Below are 22,036 nucleotides of genomic sequence, written 5' to 3'. Positions count from 1 at the left end.
CATTTTTTTCTTCCTAAAGAGCTCCCTGCTTCCTCTTTCACATGCTTAACTCCCCCTCTGCAGACTATGACAGAAAGTAATGTATTACTTCCTTGATTATAATCCCTGGTGAGAGCAGGGCTCTGGAGGAAGAGGACGACAAACACATGTTTGTCGCATGTATGGCACAGAAATCCCTCTTGCTGTGCCAGCATTGGCAACCCCGCAGAATACCACTTTCCAGTGAAACAAGTAACTGGCCGTGCCAAAAGCCTTTTATGTTTGTAAAGGCTGCTGATTCTGCCCAAGGACAGATACTGCCTTCTCTACCCAGAGGACCTTTCCATCTTTAAGACTCGGCCCAGAAGTCCTCTCTCCCGTGACCCTTCTCTCTTCACAAGGCTGTAACTCCTACTTTACACACTCTGTTCCTATCATTATTTCTCAGGTTATAGTAAATTCACTTGTTGATCACCTCTCCTCTCCTTCCAGGCTGTCAAGTACTGCAAAACAGGGACCGCTGCCTTACTTACTCTTGAATTATAAATACCTAAGACTATACCTGTAACACAGGACTCCGAACAAATGCTCGCACCCTTAACAGCACATATATTTTGCAGAAAAGGGCCAGAGATTTAAGCCACAGAGATTCTTGACCACTTTCCATTTTTAAAGTCCTAGCATTTGAAAGAGCTGGCCAGAACCACAGAACCAAGGAGAGAATGTATAGTCATGGATAAACTGTGTGTGTTATGAAGATAACTGGCTAAAATGGGGCTTAAATATTCAACTAGGTTCTTAAAATAGACTACCTATCCAAAACATAGCCTTGAATTATTCATGACTTAGTAGCGCAAACATTTTCTTGACAAAAAACAATAGTCAAGAATCCCGACACTAGGTTTTAATGTAAAGGCTTGACATTTGGGGCACCTGGGTGGCTCAGATGGTTGGACGTCTACCTTCGGCTCAGGTCACGATCCCGGGGTTCGGGGATCAAGCCCCGCATTGGGCTCCCTGCTCAGCAGAGAGCCTGCTTCACCCTTTCCCTTGGCTGCTCCCCCTGCTTGTGCTCTATCGCTCTCCTCTGTCCAATGAATAAATAAAATCTTAAAAAAAAAAAAGAGCTTGACTTTTTTTTTTTCCTTAAGATTTTATTTATTTATTTGACAGAGATCACAAGTAGGCAGAGAGGCAGGCAGAGAGAGAGGAGGAAATCAGGCTCCCTGCTGAGCAGAGAGCCCAATGCGGGTCTCGATTCCAGGACCCCGGGATCATGACCTGAGTCGAAGGCAGAGGCTTTAACCCACTGAGCCACCCAAGGCGCCCCAGAGCTTGATATTTGAATAACCTCATCAAGATCTGGCAAAGTGTCCTATATAAGTGAGTGGCCAATGAAAAAATGTGTGAATAAATGTCAAGTATTTGGTGAAAAGAGTGACTCCAGATTTTGAAAGTAATGGTATACTGACAAAAGTAGGGATGTGGCAAAATCAACTAAAATGGAAGCCCAAAGAGATGAGCTGCCAAAGTGACCAAAGAGGTATGGGAACATTTAAGTCTAACCAGACTGACTACTGCAGTCTGAAGGGAACATAACCATAGCCAATTCTAAGAAAGCTTAAAAAGAATCACATGTGGGGCGCCTGGGTGGCTCAGTCGTTAAGCGTCTGCCTTCAGCTCAGGTTATGATCCCAGGATCCTGGAATCGAGCCCCACATTGGGCTCTCTGCTTGGCAGGAAGCCTGCTTCTCCCTCTCCCACTCCCCATTTGTGTTCCCTTTCTCGCTGTGTCTCTCTCCGTCAAATAAATAAAATCTTAAAAAAAAAAAAAAGAATCAAATGCATTGTACTTTGTACAACAAATATATCAACAAAAAAGATGACATGCTTGAACTTCTTAAAAAGATTCATTTCGGGGTGCCTGGGTGGCTCAGTGGGTTAAAGCCTCTGCCTTCAGCTCAGATCATGATCCCAGGGTCCTGGGATCGAGCCCCGCATCAGGCTCTCTGCTCAGCAGGGAGCCTGCTTCCCCATCTCTCTCTCTCTGCCTGCATCTCTGCCTACTTGTGATCTCTCTCTGTCAAATAAATAAATAAAATCTTTTAAAAAAAAAAGATTCATTTTGTTTATTTTAGAGGGAGACACAGTGTACAAGTGGGAGGGGCAGAGGGAGAGAAAATCCCAGTGGACTCTGTGCTGAGCACACAGGCTGAGGCGGAGCTCAAACCCACAAACCTCGATCATGGCCTAAGCCCAAACCAATGGTTGGATGGTTAACCAACTGTACCACCCAAGCGCTCTGACCTGCTTGAACTTTTGAAAAGGAAAGCCTAGAAAGCCAAAAGTGGGCGCTGATTTTTTCAGCACTACTTTCTGCTCTACAGCAGGCTATCAAGGCTTCTTTCTCTACTCCTGGATGAAACACTTCATAGCCTTAAATTACCCTTCCTACCCTAACAGTCAGGGCAATCTTCTCATTACTACTTTAACTCCCAGGATCCATGATACAGGCAAGGTGGTTCCTTGTTAGTGGACAAGAGCATCAGGGTCACTATAAACCCAACTATTCACTGGGTTCTTGAGAAACAGCCCCTGAGATACCCTGACAACATGGGAGCCCCAAACCTGGAACTGTGGTGATCCCAGCAAGGCAGTGCCACCTAGGGAGCACACTTCCACGACCAAATATTGCCCCTTCAGCTGTGATACTGAATAACATGTATGGTAAATGGGCAAACTAATGTTATGTTTTCATGGATATAGTTTCCACCCAAACGAGGGAGTGAATAAACACGATGTATGATACCTTCTGTCTCTCCTTCTTCTGAAGATATTAGGATTGTTCCTTTCCCATCTTCAATTTGGACATCTGGTGCTACCATAGCAAATTTTTCTTTCACTATCTATAAGAAAAAAAGATTCAAAATATTAATATATATAGCTAAAGACCATTAAAAAAAAAAACCCAGACATTTTTCCATAAAGGCTCTTATTTTCCCTTCCATTGGAAAGGAGCAAAGCTGTTCTTTAAGAAATGTCAGGGTATGCAGGAAAGCACTGGAAATTCACCAAATTACTCCATACCCATGTTGCCCACCTTCCACCCCCATGTAGAACCACTGATAAAGTTCAGATAGAACTTCCTCCAAACGGGAGACTGACAACTCTTGATTGGCTCTTAGTACTTTGTCCTTCCCTACAGATCAGACTGAGCTAGACACTTGGAATATTTCATCTTAGTCTCTACACCAATCCTGTATTTGCAGATGTTTTGTAGATGGAAAACTTATCATAAAACTGATTCTCGGATAGTTTTCCTCTTCCCAAGTTCCATCTCTTTTTCAATTCCAAGATGGATCAGGAGTAACAGTAATCTGTCAAACCCTAGCTGCTCTTAAACATAACAGAGGAATTCTTTAAAAGTCTCATTATCCTACAAATAGTGGGCTTGCCTTTAAGCTCAAGAATGACTACATACCAACTATAATTATTTCCTAAGAAAGCAGGCGGGGCAATCACCCTCTGCTGGCCAGTATACCAAACCCTGCTGCTCCTCCATCGAAACATAAGCTCAAATCAGTGTGCCCTATGCAATCAGTTCTGGGAGAAAATCTATTTCTCCCTCTTAAGCAGTCTGGGCCACAAGAATCTATCACCCCCATGTCATATAAATATGAAACATGACGATGGGGATTAACAGAGAGCCATCTGAAGTGATCCCAAAAGTGAGAAGTGGAACCCATGTGGGCCATTTATAGAGAAACTAATCTAAACTAATTTAGAAGGAACCTAAGGACCAGACCACATCCTAAACCTCCATTTCCTTCACTCCAGAGATCTATTACTGGTGAATCCAAATCCACAAATGCAGCATGTCGTAAGAGGTCAACTGAACACACTAGAATCAGGACCATCACCAGACCGTTTAAGGATACTGACTGTCAGGAAACACAAAAATTACACACTATCTGGGAACAAACTGATACAGCTTGCCAACAAACTATCGCCTCTGTAACCACCTGTGGTGCATATTCCATCCAAATTCATCTATTCCTTTCTGGGATGTGAGGCACATACTCTGGAACCACAGACTGAAAAACCAGTAGGAACCCAGATAGTAAAGCAACCTAGAGTATCAGAGCAACGCACTTTAGTAGTCACAATCTTTCAGAATCATTACGTGGCTTTTAGTTTGTTAACACACTAATACTATCAAGCAGAAGGGAACCTAGGTTACAAACCCTGTGGAAGAGAACCAGCCCCAGCACTTACCTTATCCTGTAATGTGAGAACAGTCACTTTGTGGACGTTCAGCCGAACAGTCACCTCTGGTTTGCTGGCACATACATAACAATTAGGGTTAGGACGATCCAGTGCACAAGGCACAAGAAGCTTCTTTCTTGGGTTTGGTTGTTTATTCAAAAAAATCTTTGGAAGAGAAAAAATACAAGCAGAATACACAAATCTGAGTTATGATTTTATATACCATACAACCTAACATCTACCATCTTCTTTACTGTACAGTCAATAAAAAAAACGACTTAAATATTCCCTTTTAGATCGGAAAAAATGGAAGAAAAATCATGGCCTTTAAAAAAAAAGACTTTATTTATTTGACAGAGAGAGATCACAAGTAGACAGAGAGGCAGGCGGGGTGGGGGGGGGCGGCGGGGAGAAGCAGACTCCCTGCTGAGCAGAGAGCCCGATGCTGGGACTCATCCCAGGACCCTGAGATCATGACCTGAGCTGAAGGCAGAGGCTTTGACCTACTCAGGCACCCCAAATCATGGCCTTCTTAATAAGAGCCTGATCTTTCAACTTTCTTTTCTAACTGGCTACCATGTGAAAGGCTGTGCTTACTGAAAAGAAATCTTGTACTAACAACTAAACTATTCTGCAAACTAATTTAGCAAAAGTAAGGGCCTAGCTGTACTCATCCCTGGTATCACTAAAACAGTTTTTGGGTGTCTTCCTAGTGATTGTTCTTATCAATAATGAAGCCAACTTCTCAAAAGCAACACACTTATTTCTCCAATTAAGGATAATGCTTTCACAGATGTACGGAAGCAACATGCTGCCTTTCTTTTCAAGTTGTCTATGATTACGACATAAACATTTATTAATTACGAGAAAAAATAATGTACTTCAGGCAGTATTAGCACCTATTTACCATTTCCCTGGTACCCACACAAAAACTAAAAGCCAATGCAAATTTTTTAAAACAGCACTATAAAAGAAAAAAAAAAAGAATGAAATTTTTAAAAAGGAACCAACCTCATATTACTACATAGTTTGGCAAACACTAGCAAGATTAATACAAAGAAATGTCAGATGGATGCTGGAAGCAAATACACAAATTCTCATTTCTTGATGACCTTGTTAAGTGTGGTTCTGCTAAGATGACTTAATTCTAAAGAGGAACCCTACGGAGTCCCCAGTTTTAATGAAGTAAATCCTGTGCGAGGAAGTAAGTGCTGGGGGGAGGGCTCCTGTACCAGTACTGCTAGTAGTTACTGCTAGCAGAGCCAGAGGCAGGGTTCAATGGGAGAACAGATTTGATCTGAGGTTTCCCTGGGAAGGTAACTGTGCTAAGGGAAATCAACAGTCAGGAAAACAAATGCTAACACCATTAACATGCAGGCTAAATTGTTACTCCATCCTAAAATCCACTATATAAGTGGGAACCAAAAAAACCATACATAAACGTCATTAACCCAAGAGAAGGACAAAGCTAAGTAAGCAAACAAGAAGGATGCTACAGGAAACAAACATTTTAATAAATTTGACAAACAATACTGTTTGTGAGCTCAAAGGGATGCATACTGTAGCCAAGGACAACTCAGGCTACTATAAATTAGAAATCAGAAAGAAGTTTAAAAAAAAAAAAAAATGACAGCCGAGGCACCTGAGTGGCTCAGTGGGTTAAAGCCTCTGCTTTTGGCTCAGGTCATGATCTCAGGGTCCTAGGATCGAGCCCCGCATTGGGCTCTCTGCTCAGCAGGGAGCCTGCTTCCTCCTCTCTCTCTCTCTGCCTACTTGCGATCTCTGTCAAATAAATAAAATCTTTTAAAAAAATGAAAGCCAAAAAAAAATTTAAACAGCAAATCAAATGAAGATGACAGACTGGCAATGATTCTATAGTCCTTCACCCCAAAATTTCATGAAAACAAAAGGGTTTTGTTGTTTAAAGTAGGCTCCAAGCCCAGCATCAAGCCCAATGTGGGGCTTGAACTCACAACCCTAAGATCAAGACCTGAGCCAAGCCACCCACAGATGCCCCAACAATGTTAAGATATAAGATAGTTTCAGAGTTTATCAATAATGGCACTGAAAAGTAGGAGTACCATTGCAGAGGAGGTAGTTACTGGTCATTTCAACATTGTAGTACAAAGGAGAACCTAAACAAGACTAAAAGTAGTGGCTACAATTTTTCTAAGAAAGTTTTTTGAATTACTAAGCTGGCAAGAATTCAGTAAAACTGCAAATGTTAGAAGCAAACTAGCTTGACTAGCTTGACTAACTCACACAAAAATGAGAGGCAAATGTTTTCCTTTTTGCTGTAATTTCCAGGAAGCTTACTTACACATAAACTTACAAGGTAACTGGAACAATGGTTTTCCCACTGCTTTAATCAATTTTATTGCTTTAACTTTTTAAATGATGTTTGTTTTTTAAAGATTTTATTTTACACAGAGAGAGAGAGCGCACTTAAGTGCTTAAGCAGGAAGTAATGGCAGAGGAAGAGGGAGAAGCAGGCTCCTCACTGACCAAGGAGCTCGATCCCAGGACTCTAGGATCATGACCTGAGGTGAAGGCAGAGGCTTAACCAACTGAGCCACTCAGGTTCCCCTTAAATGATCTGTTTAATGTGCCTTTTGTAAGTTACTTTTCTCCCCCCCCTTGAAGTATAGTCTATTTTTTTTTGTTTTTAAAGATTTTATTTATTTGACAGAGCGAGAGATCACAAGTAGGGAAAGAGGCAGGCAGAGGGGAGGAAGCAGGCTCCCCGCGGAGCAGAGAGCCCAATGCGGGGCTCGATCCCAGGACCCTGAGATCATGACCTGAGCCGAAGGCAGCGGCTTAATCCACTGAGCCACCCAGGTGCCCCAGACTACTATTTTTAAAAATATTTTATTTATTCATTTGAGAGAGAGCATGAGACAGAGAGTATAAGTGGGGGTGGGGGCAGGTGGGGTGCAGAGGCAGGGGGAGAAGCAGGCTTCCTGCTGAGCAGGGAGCCGATGTGGAACTCGATCCCAGGATCCTGGGATCATGACCTGAGCTGCAGACAGATGCTCAACCTACTAAGCCACCCAGGTACCCTAGACTACTATTAAAAAGAGGCTAAAGAGGGGCCCCTGGCTGACTCAGTTGGCAGAACATGTGACTCTTGACCTCACGGTCAAGAATTCAAGGCCCACACTGAGCACAGAACTTACTTAAATAATAATAATAGTTAAAAAAAAAAAAAAGAGGTTGCATAGAAAAGCAAATAGAATACTCACTGTTCTACATTGGTCTATTTTTCCTGATAAAATCTTCAATCCTTCCAATACTATTAACCCAGCAATCACTGCATTAGTGGTAGCGATAGCAGGAATAATGTTGCCTGCCATTGCTGAAAAACAAAGATGAATATGTTTAACTGTTAAAAAAGAGTAACTTAGAATTTTAGGTAGTACAACTAAAGTATATATTGACTCACATTTTATATCAAATCTGCTCTTCATATTCATACTGAAAATATGCATCCTGAGGTTCGCAGCAGAGGTGACAAAGTCCATTGCAGATGGGTCATCCTGCCAACAATTCAAGCAATTTAAAAAGTCTTCCCACAAACTTACTAATTTACTTAGTGTCACCTTCAGAACAGTACTTTCACATGTTTTGTAACACTGCAGACAGTAATCAGAACAAGAAATGGCCTTGAGGAAGAAGCCAAGGTCTCATTATCAACTTCCTGGATCCAGGACTGTAGCCTGACAAGAATGCCAAGACCCAACAGGCCTCTAGGAACTCACTCCTGCTTAAACAAATGCAGTGGACACTAAGTGTATAGACCGGAACACCAATTCCATTCACGGACGGTGGCAACCCTCTCCTGGGCCCATGTGTCTGTAATGGAGGTTGTTTGCTAACAGCAAAGAGATAAAGGCTTTTTAGAGAAAAGGGCTTCATTAAAGACTCAAACATTTGGACTACACCTTTTGGTCTTCCTTCTCCAAATTCCCTTCAGATACACCACGCTTCTGTACTTGCAGTTTCTTCTCACATGTGGCAATACAACAGAAGTCTTCCCTGACCATTTCTATTCTTCCTGAGATTATCTCTTGGTTGCTTTAGATTTCAGCAACGTTTCCTGCTTCACTAAGAACATACTATTCTAGCCTGTAATTCAAAAGCACCAAAGTACAGAAGAAAAAGCACTGACAGGATGTGAGTTCTCTATATACTTACTGGCTGGGTGGCTAGCCTAAGACAAATGAAATTCCTTAAATCTGTAATTCCTTAACTAGTAAGTAGGGAAAACCATATAAATATTTCACAATGTTGTGACGAGGATTAAGTATGAATATTTAACAGTACCCAACAGTGTACATCAGGTACTTCCCTAGGCAACTGGTTCACCATATCCATTAGATGTAGATTTTAATCAGAGGATAACAACTCCCAGTTTCAGTTTCATTATCTAGCCCCTGTGTATGAATGAAAACATACCAAATCACTATTATAACAACAATGAAAATATGTATTTATTAAGTAATCTTTATACAACATAAACCCAAAGGCTGTTTACAAGAATCCCCACCCCAAAATATAAATTTACTCACTCTATTTTTTATTAAAAAAAAAATTTTTTTTCTTTATTAGATATTTAATTTATTCATTTGAGAGAGAGAGAGAGAGAGCAGAAGCAGGGGGAGAGGCAGAGAGAGAAACAGACTCTCCACTGAGTGGAGAGCCCAATGCGCGACTCAATCCCTGGACCCTGAGACCATGACCCGAGCCAAAGGCAGACGCTTAACCGTCTGAGCCACCCAGGCATCCCCTCACTCTATTTTAGATGTCTAATTCAATCACAGTTTCAAAATTATCAGCTTAGTAAAACTGACCAAACTCTTCCCCTTACATCTCATGGCAAATTCCCCTTACATCTCATGGCAAATCTCTACCATCATAGGAACATATAAACTTTATCACAGCTAAATCACTTGTAGACATAGAAAACACTGATTACAATTAAAAATAAGATTAATTCATTAAATTTCAAAATATGACATCTAACCACAAAATACTATTAAATATTATTTTAACTTGTAAGAATAATTACATTTTTGTATTTAGAGGTCTCAGGCCTTTCACTATTTCAATAAATGGGCAATTTTATTACTTTCAAGGTTAAATCAGGCCAATGAGCTGTTGTCTCCAAAAGGATTTTATGACTTCTATTAACAAATCTGTATTACACAAGAAAGTTTTTTAAGGCAGTGAAACATTTTCTCCAATAAATTCACAGTATTTCTCTAGTCCAATTATATTCTCCAAACATAATTATAAACCACAAATCCATACCCAGAATCTAAAATGAAGTTCTATATTACTTGAATTCACGAACAGAAAATTCATAGTTCAATGTAGTAATGAGAAGTGAGAACATCTAAGCAAAATCAACCTTATGTCTTCAAATTCTGGTAGAATAAAATTCACGTACAGAAAATTCATAGTTCAATGTAGTAATGAGAAGTGAGATCATCCAAGCAAAATCAACCTTATGTCCTCAAATTCTCGTAGAATAAATGATATCCAAAAAATTACTAGTTTCTGGTTATAGTTCAAGAACAAAAATATGCATGTGATATAGAATTGCCACAAATTTTCAAAACAAACCTTGTCCCATATGAGCTCAGCTCCATCCCCTTTTTCTGCTAAATTAACTCTCAAAGTCTCAATGCTCTTGGAAAAAAGACATGCATAGCTCTTTACATCTAGAACCTGCTGGTCTTTCAGACCTAACTGCGGTTCATTTTGTTGATCTGATGCATTGGTTTCTTCTCCTAAGGGAAAAAAAATATTAGAAATTTCACTATTAAACATCATTTCTCTATTTTACTTTAAAACTCAATGCTTAATAAGAAAATAAAAATGAAAAAAATTCCATTAAAATAATTATCAGGAAACTACAAATATTTGTGCAAGAAAATTGCTAATAGTGACGAAGGTCATAAAATCATTGGAGAATTCAAAGATACAATGTCAGTAAGATGATAAGCATTATGGCCAGCACACAGCACTCAGTAAGTGGAAGCTATAAGAACCATACCTAAATTTAGTCCATGAAGTCAAATACTCTTTATTGTAGAGAACTGCTCCAAACTGATACTTGTAATCTCCTGGGACCCTTTAAGTTTCAATGGGCTGACCACATTGAACTGAATGTGCTGTGCATATATTAATTACAATGTAACATAGATAAGGCACAGACAATGTGTGGAAGGGACAGTAGGATAAGGATAAGGAAGAATTTACTACTACAATAGTTTTTCTCACATTTAAAATTATAAGTATGTCCCTAACTTAAATCTTTTTTTTTTTTTTTTTAAGATTTTATTTTATTTATTTGACAGAGAGAGAGATCACAAGTAGGCAGAGAGGCAGGCAGAGAGAGAGAGGAGGAAGCAGGCTCCCTGCTGAGCAGAGAGCCCGATGCGGGGCTCAGTCCCAGGACCCTGGGATCATGACCTGAGCCGAAGGCAGCGGCTTTAACCCCCTGAGCCACCCAGGCGCCCCTATGTGCATGTATTCTTATCACAACACTATTTGAGGGAAAATATGAAACAAAGGATAACCAGTAAGGGACTAATTAAATAATACTGACTGGAAAGAGCAAGTAAGATTATATAAATGTGTATGATTCCATTGATGTAATTGATGTAAAGTGCATAAATAACTGCCCTTTTTTCTGTGCATAGCTGATTATCAAGACATTCCCTAAATGTTAATAGTGGCTATTTCTCTAGGTGACAAGATTTCTAGCACCTTCCTTCTCCACATGTTTATGAAATTCTTACCATGAAATTCAGGGTTATTTAAAGATTTTTGGTGAGAGAATTTCCAATTTAGGTATCCAAAAGACTAAAATGTATTTAAGTTTATTTATTTATTTAAGCAATCTCTACACTGAAAGTAGGCCTTGAACTCACGACCCTGAGGTCAACAGCCATATGCTCTTCTAACAAATCCAGCCAGGCACCCCATAAAATGTTTTCTTTACCTTGACTTTGTACTTCAGCCCAGTCCAACGGAACTGGAGGTTTCCTTTTCCGCCACAGTTTGTCCATTGTCAACAGATACCGGATATCATCTTTAAAAAGCTTAAAAAAGTAAAAACAAAAAAAATAAACAAAAAGATAAAATCCCACAAATCCTACAGTCCCTATGCTGATAAAACATAAAATTTCACTGCTGATTTACTATAAATATTACACCATAAAATCTTCTGATTTAAAGACATGTCCTGTACCAGTAGACTAACAATCTCTAAAAGAATAACCCACAAAACGTAAACCTTTTATTAAAAATGTTACACAGAACATCTGTATCTGAAACAGTGAAAGTAGAAATGCTGAGAAAAACGGAGTAAAGGATCCCTGAATAGTGCTCATGGTCCCTGCCCTTCTAAGTCACCACCCCAAAGCATACCTAAAGTTCCAAAGATCAATCTGAACCAAAATCATGCCAATCAAGAAGGTAAGTAAGCATATATCAGTTCCACAAGAATTGAGTAAAATCAGAGCCTAGAGATACCAGTTAGCAATATCGTCAAGTTCATGGGTATAGCAATAAAGCATAAACATTTTATTTTATTTATCTGAGAGAGCATGAGAGAGAGAGCATGAGCAAGGAGGAGGGGCAGAGGGAGAAGCAGGCTTCCCGAGCTGGGAGCCCGACACGGGACGTGATTCCAGGACTCTGGGATCATGAAGGCAGATGCTTAACCAACTGAACCATCCAGGCACCACAAGCATACACCCGTTAAAAGTACTGCTCTCAAAACCAGGATTTAACCACCTGTAACATCTTTGAAATGTGGTCTGCCCCCTCAAAAAGCCCAAAACCAAAACAATTTCTTTTTCAAAAGCGTTATGGGGTGGCTGGGTGGCTCAGTCAGTTAAATGTCCAACTCTTGATTTCAGTTCAGGTCATGATCTCAGGGTCATGAGATCGAGCCCCAAGTCAAGCTCTGTTCTGGAGTGGAGCCTGCTCAAGATAAAAACATGTTGTAAGCATTATTATATGTAGCTGAGAAAATCAAGTGCACTATCCTATTATAGAATTTCAGATGATTTTAGTATATTTTCTTCGTCCTCAGCTGTATTTTCTACTGTCGGTTTATGTAGTCAATACACTTATTTTATGTATCAGCTATGAACCTAAATTTTGCTTAATAAAAAAATTCAGGACCATTTTTTTTATTTTTATTAAAGATTTTTATTTATTTATTTATTTGACAGACAGAGATCACAAGTAGGCAGAGACTCGGGCAGAGAGAGAGAGAGGAGGAAGCAGGCTCCCCGCAGAGCAGACAGCCCAATGTGGGGCTTGATCCCAGGACCATGACCTGAGCTGAACGCAGAGACTTTAACCCACTGAGCCACCCAGGCGCCCAGTACCTTTTATTTACCTTCTTTTTTAAAAAGATTTTGTTTGTTTTAAAAAGAGAGTGAGAGTCTCGAGCATGAGTGGGGGAGGGGTAGAAAGAGAGAGAAAATCTCAAGCAGATACCCCAAGGAGCCCAGTGCCCAATGCAGGGCTCAATACCACGATCCAGAGATCATGACCTGAGCTGAAATCAAGAGTCAGCTTCTTAATCGACTGAGCCACCCAGGTGTCCCCAAAATTCGAACTATTTCTAATCAAAATATATTCAATTCAATCAATATTTATGAAGCATCCTTAAATATTTGGAAAACCAGTCAAATATACAAATAGAATATAAGTTTAGTGTGAATATCATATAGCTTTGAGTACTAACAGGAACTTTGTTCTGAGGAATACGGAAAAAGTTCAAGGAGAGGGTAACATCTGAAATGGATACATAGGTAAAGAAATGACTTCAGTATGATTTGGGCAACAAATGCAGTTAGACATATTTTACAGAGGATCTTAAGCGCCTGGCTAAAAAGTCCACCAGGCAATGGAGAATTAGTGTGGTTTTTGATGCACAAGCTCCATGCCCTTTATCCAATTATTAAATACTGGGAATCCCTCAGAGCTCTGTACTAAACAAACCATCTTCATGCTCTTTTCTCTTAGGCCTACAAATTCATCTAAACTTCTCTGCTTGCCTTTAGGATTACCTGTCCTTACTCTAATATCCTACAGGAATCTCAAATTGATTCTATTGCCTTATTCCATCCTCTAATCCCTACACAACACACCTGCTTCCTCTTACCTACCTCAGAGAATGGTACCTTGCTCATTTCTTGCCCAGCAGAAAACCAGATATTGTTCCTGCTCCTCACCATAAACATCCTAAGTCTTTCTTTCTTTCTTTTTTTTTTTTTAAGATTTTATTTATTTGCCAGAGAGAGATCACAAACAGGCAGAGAGGCAGGCAGAGAGAGAGAGAGGGAAGGAAGCAGGCTCCCTGCCAAGCAGAGAGCCCAATGTGGGACTAGAGCCCAGGACCCCGAGATCATGACCTGACCTGAAGGCAGAGGCATAATCCACTGAGCCACCCAGGCACCCAGTTTTTCTTTTTAAAAAAGATTTTATTTGCTTACTTCAGAGAGAGAGAGAGAGCAAGCACACCTGAGCATGGAGGGGCAGGGGAGATCAGATCTTACACAGATTCCCCACTGAGCATGGAGCCAAATGTGGGGCTCAATCTCACAACCCTGAGAACATGACCTGAGCCAAAATCAAGAGTTGGACACTTGGGGTTCCTGGGTGGCTTAGGTGGTTAGGCAGCTGCCTTTGGCCCAGGTCGTGATCCCAAGGTGCTGGGATCAAGCCCCGCATCGTGCTCCTTGCTCAGCAGGAGCCTCCTTCTCTCTCTCTCCCTCCCTCTGCCTTCAGCTACTCCTGCCTGTTCTGTCAAATAAATAAATTAAAAATCTTAAAAAAAAAAAGGGAGGGGAGAATGCCTGGGTAGCTCAGTTGGTTAAGTATCTGCCTCAAGCTCAGGTCATGATCCCAGTATCCTGGGATCAAGTCTACATCAGGCTCCCTTCTCAATGGGGAGCCTGCCTCGCCCTCTGACTGCTGCTTCCCCTGCTTCTGCGCTTTTTCACAAATGATTTTTTTTCTTAAAAAAAAAAAAAAAAAAAGAAGAGTAAGAGTTGGACACTTAATCAACTGAGCTACCCAGTGCCTTAAACGCATCTACTTTTTCTCTACCCTACACTGGGCATGCAGATAGGTTGTATTTCAGATTATTCTAGCATTGTACAACTTCAGAAGGCACCATCCCATACTGATTACAACAGGAATATTAGGTTCTAGAATGGTGTACAGCATACCCTCTATATCTGATTCTACAGACCATCTTTTAATGGATTTCCATTGCCTTGGTATAGCATCTTTGTCATGACCTAAAAAGTCTTGCCTGATGTAGCCTCAGGTTGTGTTTCTAGTCCTCTTCCCACTCTCCCCTTTGATGGGAATTATTTCAGTTTTCTGACCTGAGACCTTCTTTGTATATGCAGCATTCTTATCCCCACCCCAATTCTTTAAAGTCTTTGGTTGAAATGTCATTTCCTCTAGAACGAGGTTCTTTTGAACCCTCATACTAGATCCAATAACAATGTCTAATAACAATGTTAAGTCTACTTAGTATTAAAATCCTAATCTTGATCTTAATGCCGTAACACTCTGAATTTGATATTACTTGTTCCATGTTTGACTTTTCCTCTAAACTACGAGTCACCTACAAAGAGCTGGGACCCTATTTTCTATCTTATTCATTGCTATATCTCCTGTCAGAGTGGTGACCAGCACATAGCAGATGCTTAGGTCTACTGAACAGACTGGAGATGTGCTTCAGATAATGCTGGCATTCAAATGTTGCTCAGATTAGAATGGGAAGAGGAATATGGACACAAGTTTGGAAAATACTTTCACTATCCATAACAGAACTAAGTACATTTTTTTTTTAAAAGATTTTATTTATTTATTTGACAGAGAGATCACAAGTAGGCAGAGAGGCAGGCAGAGAGAGAGAGAGGGAAGCAGGCTCCCCGCTGAGCAGAGAGCCCGATGCGGGACTCGATCCCAGGACCCTGAGATCATGACCTGGGCCGTAGGCAGCGGCTTAACCCACTGAGCCACCCAGGCGCCCCCAGAACTAAGTACATTTTAAGCATAACCAAAATCTGTTTTCTAAAGAAAAGACTATAACAAGGCAATAAATGCAACAGGTTTTAAGAGTCAACCTGTGACATCTCCTTCACTAAGGAAAAGAGAGGAAACATAAACTGGAGGGAGTAGTAGGCCATTTGCTTAGGACATTGGGACCTATGCATGTTGGAAAGCAGACAGGAGCCACACAAAAAAAATCAAGAGAGCAGAGAGAAAATACTGTTTGAAAACTAAGGTATAAAAAAATTAAGTTGGCTGGGGCGCCTGGGTGGCTCAGTGGGTTAAAGCCTCTGCCTTCGGCTCGGGTGTGATCCCAAGGTCCTGGGATCCAGCCCCATGTCGGGCTCTCTGCTCAGCAGGGAGCCTGCTTCCCCTCCTCTCTCTCTGCCTGCCTCTCTGCCTACTTGTGATCTCTCTCTGCCAAATAAATAAATAAAATCTTTAAAAAAAATTAAATTGGTAAAATATGGTGATAAAGAAAAAAATTTAAAAGCAGCAAGAAAAAAAGATAGTAGCTTACAAAGGAAACCCTTTAAGGCCAGCAGGAGATTTTTCAGGAGAAACTTTTCAAGCCAGAAGGCAATTACATGATATATTCCAAGAGCTGAATGGGAGAAACCTGTGGCCAAGAATACTTTATCCAGCAAAGCTATTATTTGGAATAGGAGATTAAAAACTTTCCCAAATAAAAAAAAGTTCATGACCATTAAACAAGCCCTGCAAGAAATATTACAGGTAACTCCATGAGTGGAAAGGAGAGACCAAAAGTGGCAGTAGGAAAGTAGTAAACACAAAAGCAGTAAGAATGAATATTTCTGTAAACAGTCAGTCAAGGAACTCACAAAATAAAAGGATGTAAAGCATGACAACAGGTTATACTTTTGGAGGTGTGGAGGCATAAAGAATGGGTTCAAACGTTAACAACCATCAACTTAATACAGACTGTTATATGGAGAAGAGGTTATAATACAAACTTAACGGCAAGTACATACCAAAACCACTAGTAAATATCCAAAGAATAATGAGACAGAAATCCAAATGTATTACTAAAGAAAACCAGCAAGCCATGAATGAGAGAAAGACAAAAACGGATTGGAGAAAATCGTTAGCAACAACCACAAAAAATGAGAAACACACTTGATGGAATGAGCGGCAGGATGGAAGAAGCAGAGGAATGAATTAGAGACCTAAAAGACAGGGTAATGGAAAGTATTCAAGTTGAACAAAAAAGAGAAAAAAGAATTATGCAAAATGGGACAGACTTAGGGAACTGAGTGACTCTACCAAACATAACTAAAATTAGTATTACCAGGAGAAGAGAAAGGGGGACAGAAAACTGATTTGAAGAAATAGCTGAAAACTTCTCTAATCTGGGGAAGGAAACAAATATTCAGGATCCAGCGGGCACAGAGACCCCATTAAAATTAACAAAAGCAGGGCCCCTGGGCGGCTCAGTAGGTCAAAGCCTCTGCCTTCAGCTCAGGTCATGATCCCAGCGTCTTGGGATCGAGTCCCGCATCAGGCTCTCTGCTTGGCAGGGAACCTGCTTCCCCACTCCCCCTACTTGTGATCTCTGTCAAAAAAAATTTTAAAAATTACAAAATTAAAAAATAAAATTAAAAAAAAATCAACAAAAGCAGACAATCACCAAAACATACTATAATTAAACTGGCAAAACAGAGTGATAAAGAAAAAATTTTTAAAAGGTACAGGGGGCACCTGGCTGGCTCAGTCAGTACAGCATGTGACTCTCAATTTTAGTTTTGAGTTCAAGCCCCACATTCAGCATGGAGCCTACTAAGAAAGAGTAAGGTACAAGGGGAAAGAAAAAGTAGAATTGACCTTTACTTAAAAAGATTTCTCTCGGGGCGCCTGGGTGGCTCTGTGGGTTAAAGCCTCTGCCTTCGGCTCAGGTCATGATCCCAGCGTCCTGGGATCCAGCCCCACATCGGGCTCTCTGCTCAGCAGGGAGCCTGCTTCCTCCTCTCTCTGCATGCCTCTCTGCCTACTTGCGATCTCTATCAAATAAATAAATAAAATCTTTAAAAAAAAAAAAAAAGATTTCTCTCAAATAGCAGGGGGGAGTCTGCACAAAGTGCAACCTTCTCTTGACAGGTACATTTTGTCCAATGGTTTCACACCTGTTTAATAAATCCTTAAGGTCATCTGCTCAATCAGGCAGTTCAAGTAAAGCTGAGAAATCTTCAAGTGTCCAATTACGATAAACTTACTAGGGAGTAAGGCAAAAGAAGTTAAAAAGACTTTTAAACATAGAAGTGAAGACATAGCTGGACTGTAATTAGATAGAGCCCATTAATACAATCTTGTAGATTTCTCTAGAAATATTCAGCATGCAAGTAATACATACATACAGAATGCATATTAATGAAGAGGGATTCAACCAAGAATGAGAGGATTAGGAATTCAAGAGTAATTCAGTACATGTCAAACTCCCAAGAGATCTGAGCAGGAAAGGGATATAAGAGAAGACGAGAAACAGCAGGAACCAAAGGAAAACCAAGAAGTTCAGTGTAAGTGAGGGAGGGAAGGAAAGCCAACCAAGAGTGTATAAGTGGGCCCCTCTATTTTAATTCCTATGAAGATGCTATATTGATTTAGCCTGAGTGCTAGAATTCTAAAACCTAGGGGCGCCTGCACAGCTCAGCTGGTTAGTAAGCCACTGCCTTGGCCCTGGGATCAAGTCCCACATGGGCTCCCTGCTTAAGAGGGAAGTCTGCTTCTCCCCATCCCCTGGCTCATGCTCTCTCTCCTCCTCATTCTCTCTTTCAAATCTTTAAAATTCCAAAACCTGCTTATCCTGATGACATTAATCAACTTATTAAGACAGGATTAGACATAAAAAGCATGTGTTTCATGTACTATTTAAAAAAAAACAGAATAATCAATCTATCCATAATTATAAAGAAAGTAAATATAACCTTGGTAAAAAGTTTAACTGGATCATATCCAGTTGATTTAGCCCATTCCTTAGTGGAAATACGTTTAATGTCACCATCTTCATTAGATGCTCTGGCTCTGGCTTCAGCTTCCATTGGTTCCCCTACAAAACAAACACCATTTCATTCTCAGCTATAATAAATGTAGAACTAAGCTCTCATCTACCTTCAGGGGGAAAAAAGAGTCATTCATGGAAGTCACCTGCACAAGACACATTCAGAGTTCAAAAATAAATAATAATATGCTCATCATCTTTTTCTACCTCAGTTTCTGAAGGCCATGTGTAAAACAGTTCAAAATATGGACCTATAATCAGATCTGGAAACAACTCTCTGCTCTATTTAGTATATCTGTGAAATTTCTGCATCTTGTCCTCACCAGTAAATGGAACCACTCACTTTTTTAAAACATTGTTTTAAAGATGAAATAACCCATCTTAAACACATAATATATTGTCTAACACAAAACAGCAATTATTTTTTTCTCCTCTTATGCTACTAATATTAAGTTAGCAAAATAAAGGCAGTCCTCATTAAATAAGAGAACAGATCCCAGTCTACTCACAGGAAGCTTCAGGGTCAGCTCTGTCAGGGGACACTTCTTGATCAGCATCTTCTTCCCCAAACAACTGGCTACAATATAAGTAATAAATATTTATGTTCAACAAAATATTCTGAACAAATACTTACTTTTCCTACTTTCCCTCAAAACAACTAATTTAGAATATTCCAAATCCTTAGGAGGAATGAGGAATAAACAATTGGCAGGCTAAATTTCTGTATACCTATATTCATTCCTATCATCTAGGCTCTGAAATTCCTATGTTAAAATCTTTGATCAAGACAGGTGAGGGGTGTCTGCGTGGCTCAGTGGGTTAAAAAGCCTCTGCCTTCGGCTCGGGTCATGATCTCTGGGTCCTGGGGTTGAGCCCCACATCGGGCTCTCTGCTTGGCAGGGAGCCTGCTCCCTCCCACCCCCTGCCCGCCTCTCTGCCTACTTGTGATCTCTGTCAAATAAATAAATAAAATCTTTAAAAAAAAAAAAAAAAAAAAAAAAAAGACATAGGTGAGCAGCTTTTTCATTTTACTTGGACAACATTCTAATGCCAGAACGACACTTGTGAAGTACACCTGCAGCTAGCTCTTAAAAAAACATTATTATACATCTGCTATGTGCTGGATGCTCATCTAGGTTTAAGAATAAGCAGTGAGAGGCGCTTGGGTGGCTCAGTGGGTTAAAGCCTCTGCCTTCGGCTCAGGTCATGATACCAGGGTCCTGGGATCGAGCCCCACATTTGGCTCTCTGCTCAGCGGGAAGCCTGTTTCCTCCTCTCTCTCTCTCTCTCTGCTTGCCTCTCTGCCTACTTGTGATCTCTATCTGTCAAAATAAATAAATAATAAAATCTTTAAAAAAAAAAAAAAGAATAAGCAGTGAGTTAAGATGTTTTTTCCATGGTAATGTATCTCTTCACTACTAAAAGGCCTTCAGAAACAATGTATTAAGCAGGAATTCTCTTTTGTTAATCCAGTCATCCTAAAAACTATTTAATAACACTTATAGGAATATAATGTTCCACCTTTCCTAAAGTACTTGACATACAAGTACTTTTAAGTACTTTTCAAAGGAATCCTTTGAAGTTTAAAAAAAAAAAAAAGGAAAAGCTATCATCTCAAAGCTTCTCAAAACTCCTAATATACCGTACAAGAAAATGCCCACTTGTTTCCCAAAGTCACTGTACCATTTTTCACCCCCCACAAAGGCATGTAAGAGCTCCTATCCATTCACTTCCTCTCCAGACCTAACGTTTGGCCAAATTACTGAGTATAAAACAGTATCTTGTGATTTTATTATTAACTTTCCATGTTAGTCATGAAGTTAAACATTTCTTCATTTGCTTATTACCTACATGGGTTTCCCTCTAAGTGAAAAAATGCCTGTTCATATTATTTTGTCAGGCTATTTTTTTTTTAATTTTATTTATTTATTTGACAGAGAGAGAGGTCACAAGTAGGCAGGGAGGCAGGCAAAGAGAGAGGGAGAAACAGGCTCCCCACTGAGCAGAGAGCCCGACGTGGGGCTCGATCCCAGGATCCCGAGATCATGACCCGAGCCGAAGGCAGAGGCTTAAACCAATGAGCCACCCAGGCGCCCCAAGCTGTCTATTTTTTTTTAAAGGTTTTATTTATTTGACAAAGAGAGAGAGAAAGAGAGAGAGATATCACAAGTAGACAGAGAAGCAGGCAGAGAGAGGAGGATGCAGGCTCCCTGCCGAGCAGAGAGCCTGATGCGGGGCTCAATCCCAGGACCCTGAGATCATGACCTGAGCCGAAGGCAGGGGCTTAACCCACTGAGCCACCCAGGTGCCCCCAGGCTATTTCTTGATGAATATATTCTAAGATCATAATTTATTTCATTTTTTAAAGATTTTATGTATTTATTTGACAGAGAGGGTCACAGCGAGAGAGGAACAGAAGCAGGGGGAGTGGGAGAAGGACAAACAGGCTTCCCGCAGAGGAGGGAGCCCGATAAGGGGGCTTGATCCCAGGACCCTGGGATCATGACCTGAACCAAAAGCTGAGGCTTAACGTATGAGTCACCCAGGCACCCCTAAGATCAAAATTTTTTAGTTGACTTTATGTTGCAAATATTTTCTCATAATGTCTTTTGACAAAAGTATATAATTAATTTGAATGCATCAACCCTTTCTTTTACGGTTAGCACTCAGATCTTGGTTTCCAATGCCATCCTTCAATAAAAGGTATCAGGGCTCCTTGGAGAACGGTCTGATTCTATGGCAGGAAATAACATAATGAGCCTGGAACATCTAGTACCAGAAAGCAAGGAACTGCTCCCCAAACACCTCCACCCACGTTGATGGCAGCATGACTAAAAGCATAGAGCTAACATGTCTAAAAGCATAGAGCTAACAGAAAGAGCTCCCAGTGGCCAAAGCTAGAACAATCTAAGCAACAAAATATACTACTGGACTTAACCCAAAGTATAAAATATATTCAATATGAATGCATGCGGATATAAATGATGACTATGTCAACAGATGGGTGAGAAGAGACAAACCTTCTAGGCAGAAAACTCTTAATACTCAGCCCTCAAGGAAATAGAACACAGCTCCCATTCCTTAGGTGTGAGTTGCACAATGACTTCCCTGCAAAGTGCATGGTACAGTATAGAAGCGGGAAGGTGCGGAGAGTAACTATCCTGAAGAAACCTGACAAGCACTACCTTAGTTAAGTGACCAAGGCCAACACTAACAGTTATAAATCATGTCAGTAACATATTTACTCTTCATATGATGTGATGAAAATGGCAATTTATCAACCTCTGTGATTTCCCTCCTAATAGCTCATAATAACAGCGTTAACATGTATTATCATCTCAGTATTTCTATAAATTTGAAACTGTAACTGTTAAAAAAAAAAAGTTTGCCAAATAATCTGCAAAGTGTATTTTTCTTCCCTAAAGATTTTATTTATTCATTTGACAGAGATCACAAGTAGGCAGAGAGGAAGGCAAAGAGAGAGGAGGAAGCAGGCTCTCCGCTGAGCAGAGAGCCTGATGCGAGGCTCAATCCCAGGACCCTGAGATCATGACCTGAGCCAAAGGCAGAGGCTTAACCCACTGAGCCACCTATGCGCCCCCAAAGTATATATTTTTTAAAAAAAGATGTTTTATTTATTTGAAAGAGAGAGATTAGAAGTAGGCAGAGAGGCAGGCAGAG

General features: G+C 40.4%; 1 protein-coding gene across 1 annotated transcript in view; it reads right to left on the bottom strand.

Moving 5' to 3' along the window:
* The window catches only part of UBA2 (ubiquitin like modifier activating enzyme 2), a 40,135-nt gene that overhangs the window by 7,142 nt on the left and 10,957 nt on the right, over nt 1–22,036 (bottom strand). The window contains exons 7-14 of the mRNA XM_045988101.1: nt 18,865–18,932; nt 18,282–18,403; nt 11,255–11,354; nt 9,871–10,037; nt 7,688–7,781; nt 7,488–7,600; nt 4,255–4,410; nt 2,789–2,885 (exon numbers count right to left, since the gene is read on the bottom strand). Of these exons, the coding sequence (XP_045844057.1) occupies nt 2,789–2,885; nt 4,255–4,410; nt 7,488–7,600; nt 7,688–7,781; nt 9,871–10,037; nt 11,255–11,354; nt 18,282–18,403; nt 18,865–18,932 (917 nt within the window). The remainder of the gene's footprint in view (nt 1–2,788; nt 2,886–4,254; nt 4,411–7,487; nt 7,601–7,687; nt 7,782–9,870; nt 10,038–11,254; nt 11,355–18,281; nt 18,404–18,864; nt 18,933–22,036) is intronic.

This window comes from Meles meles, chromosome 19 (genome assembly GCF_922984935.1).
Source record: "Meles meles chromosome 19, mMelMel3.1 paternal haplotype, whole genome shotgun sequence".
NCBI classification, from domain to species: Eukaryota; Metazoa; Chordata; class Mammalia; order Carnivora; family Mustelidae; genus Meles; species Meles meles.
Note: the sequence above shows the minus strand (reverse complement) of the source record. Positions and strands in the feature narration are given on the sequence as shown.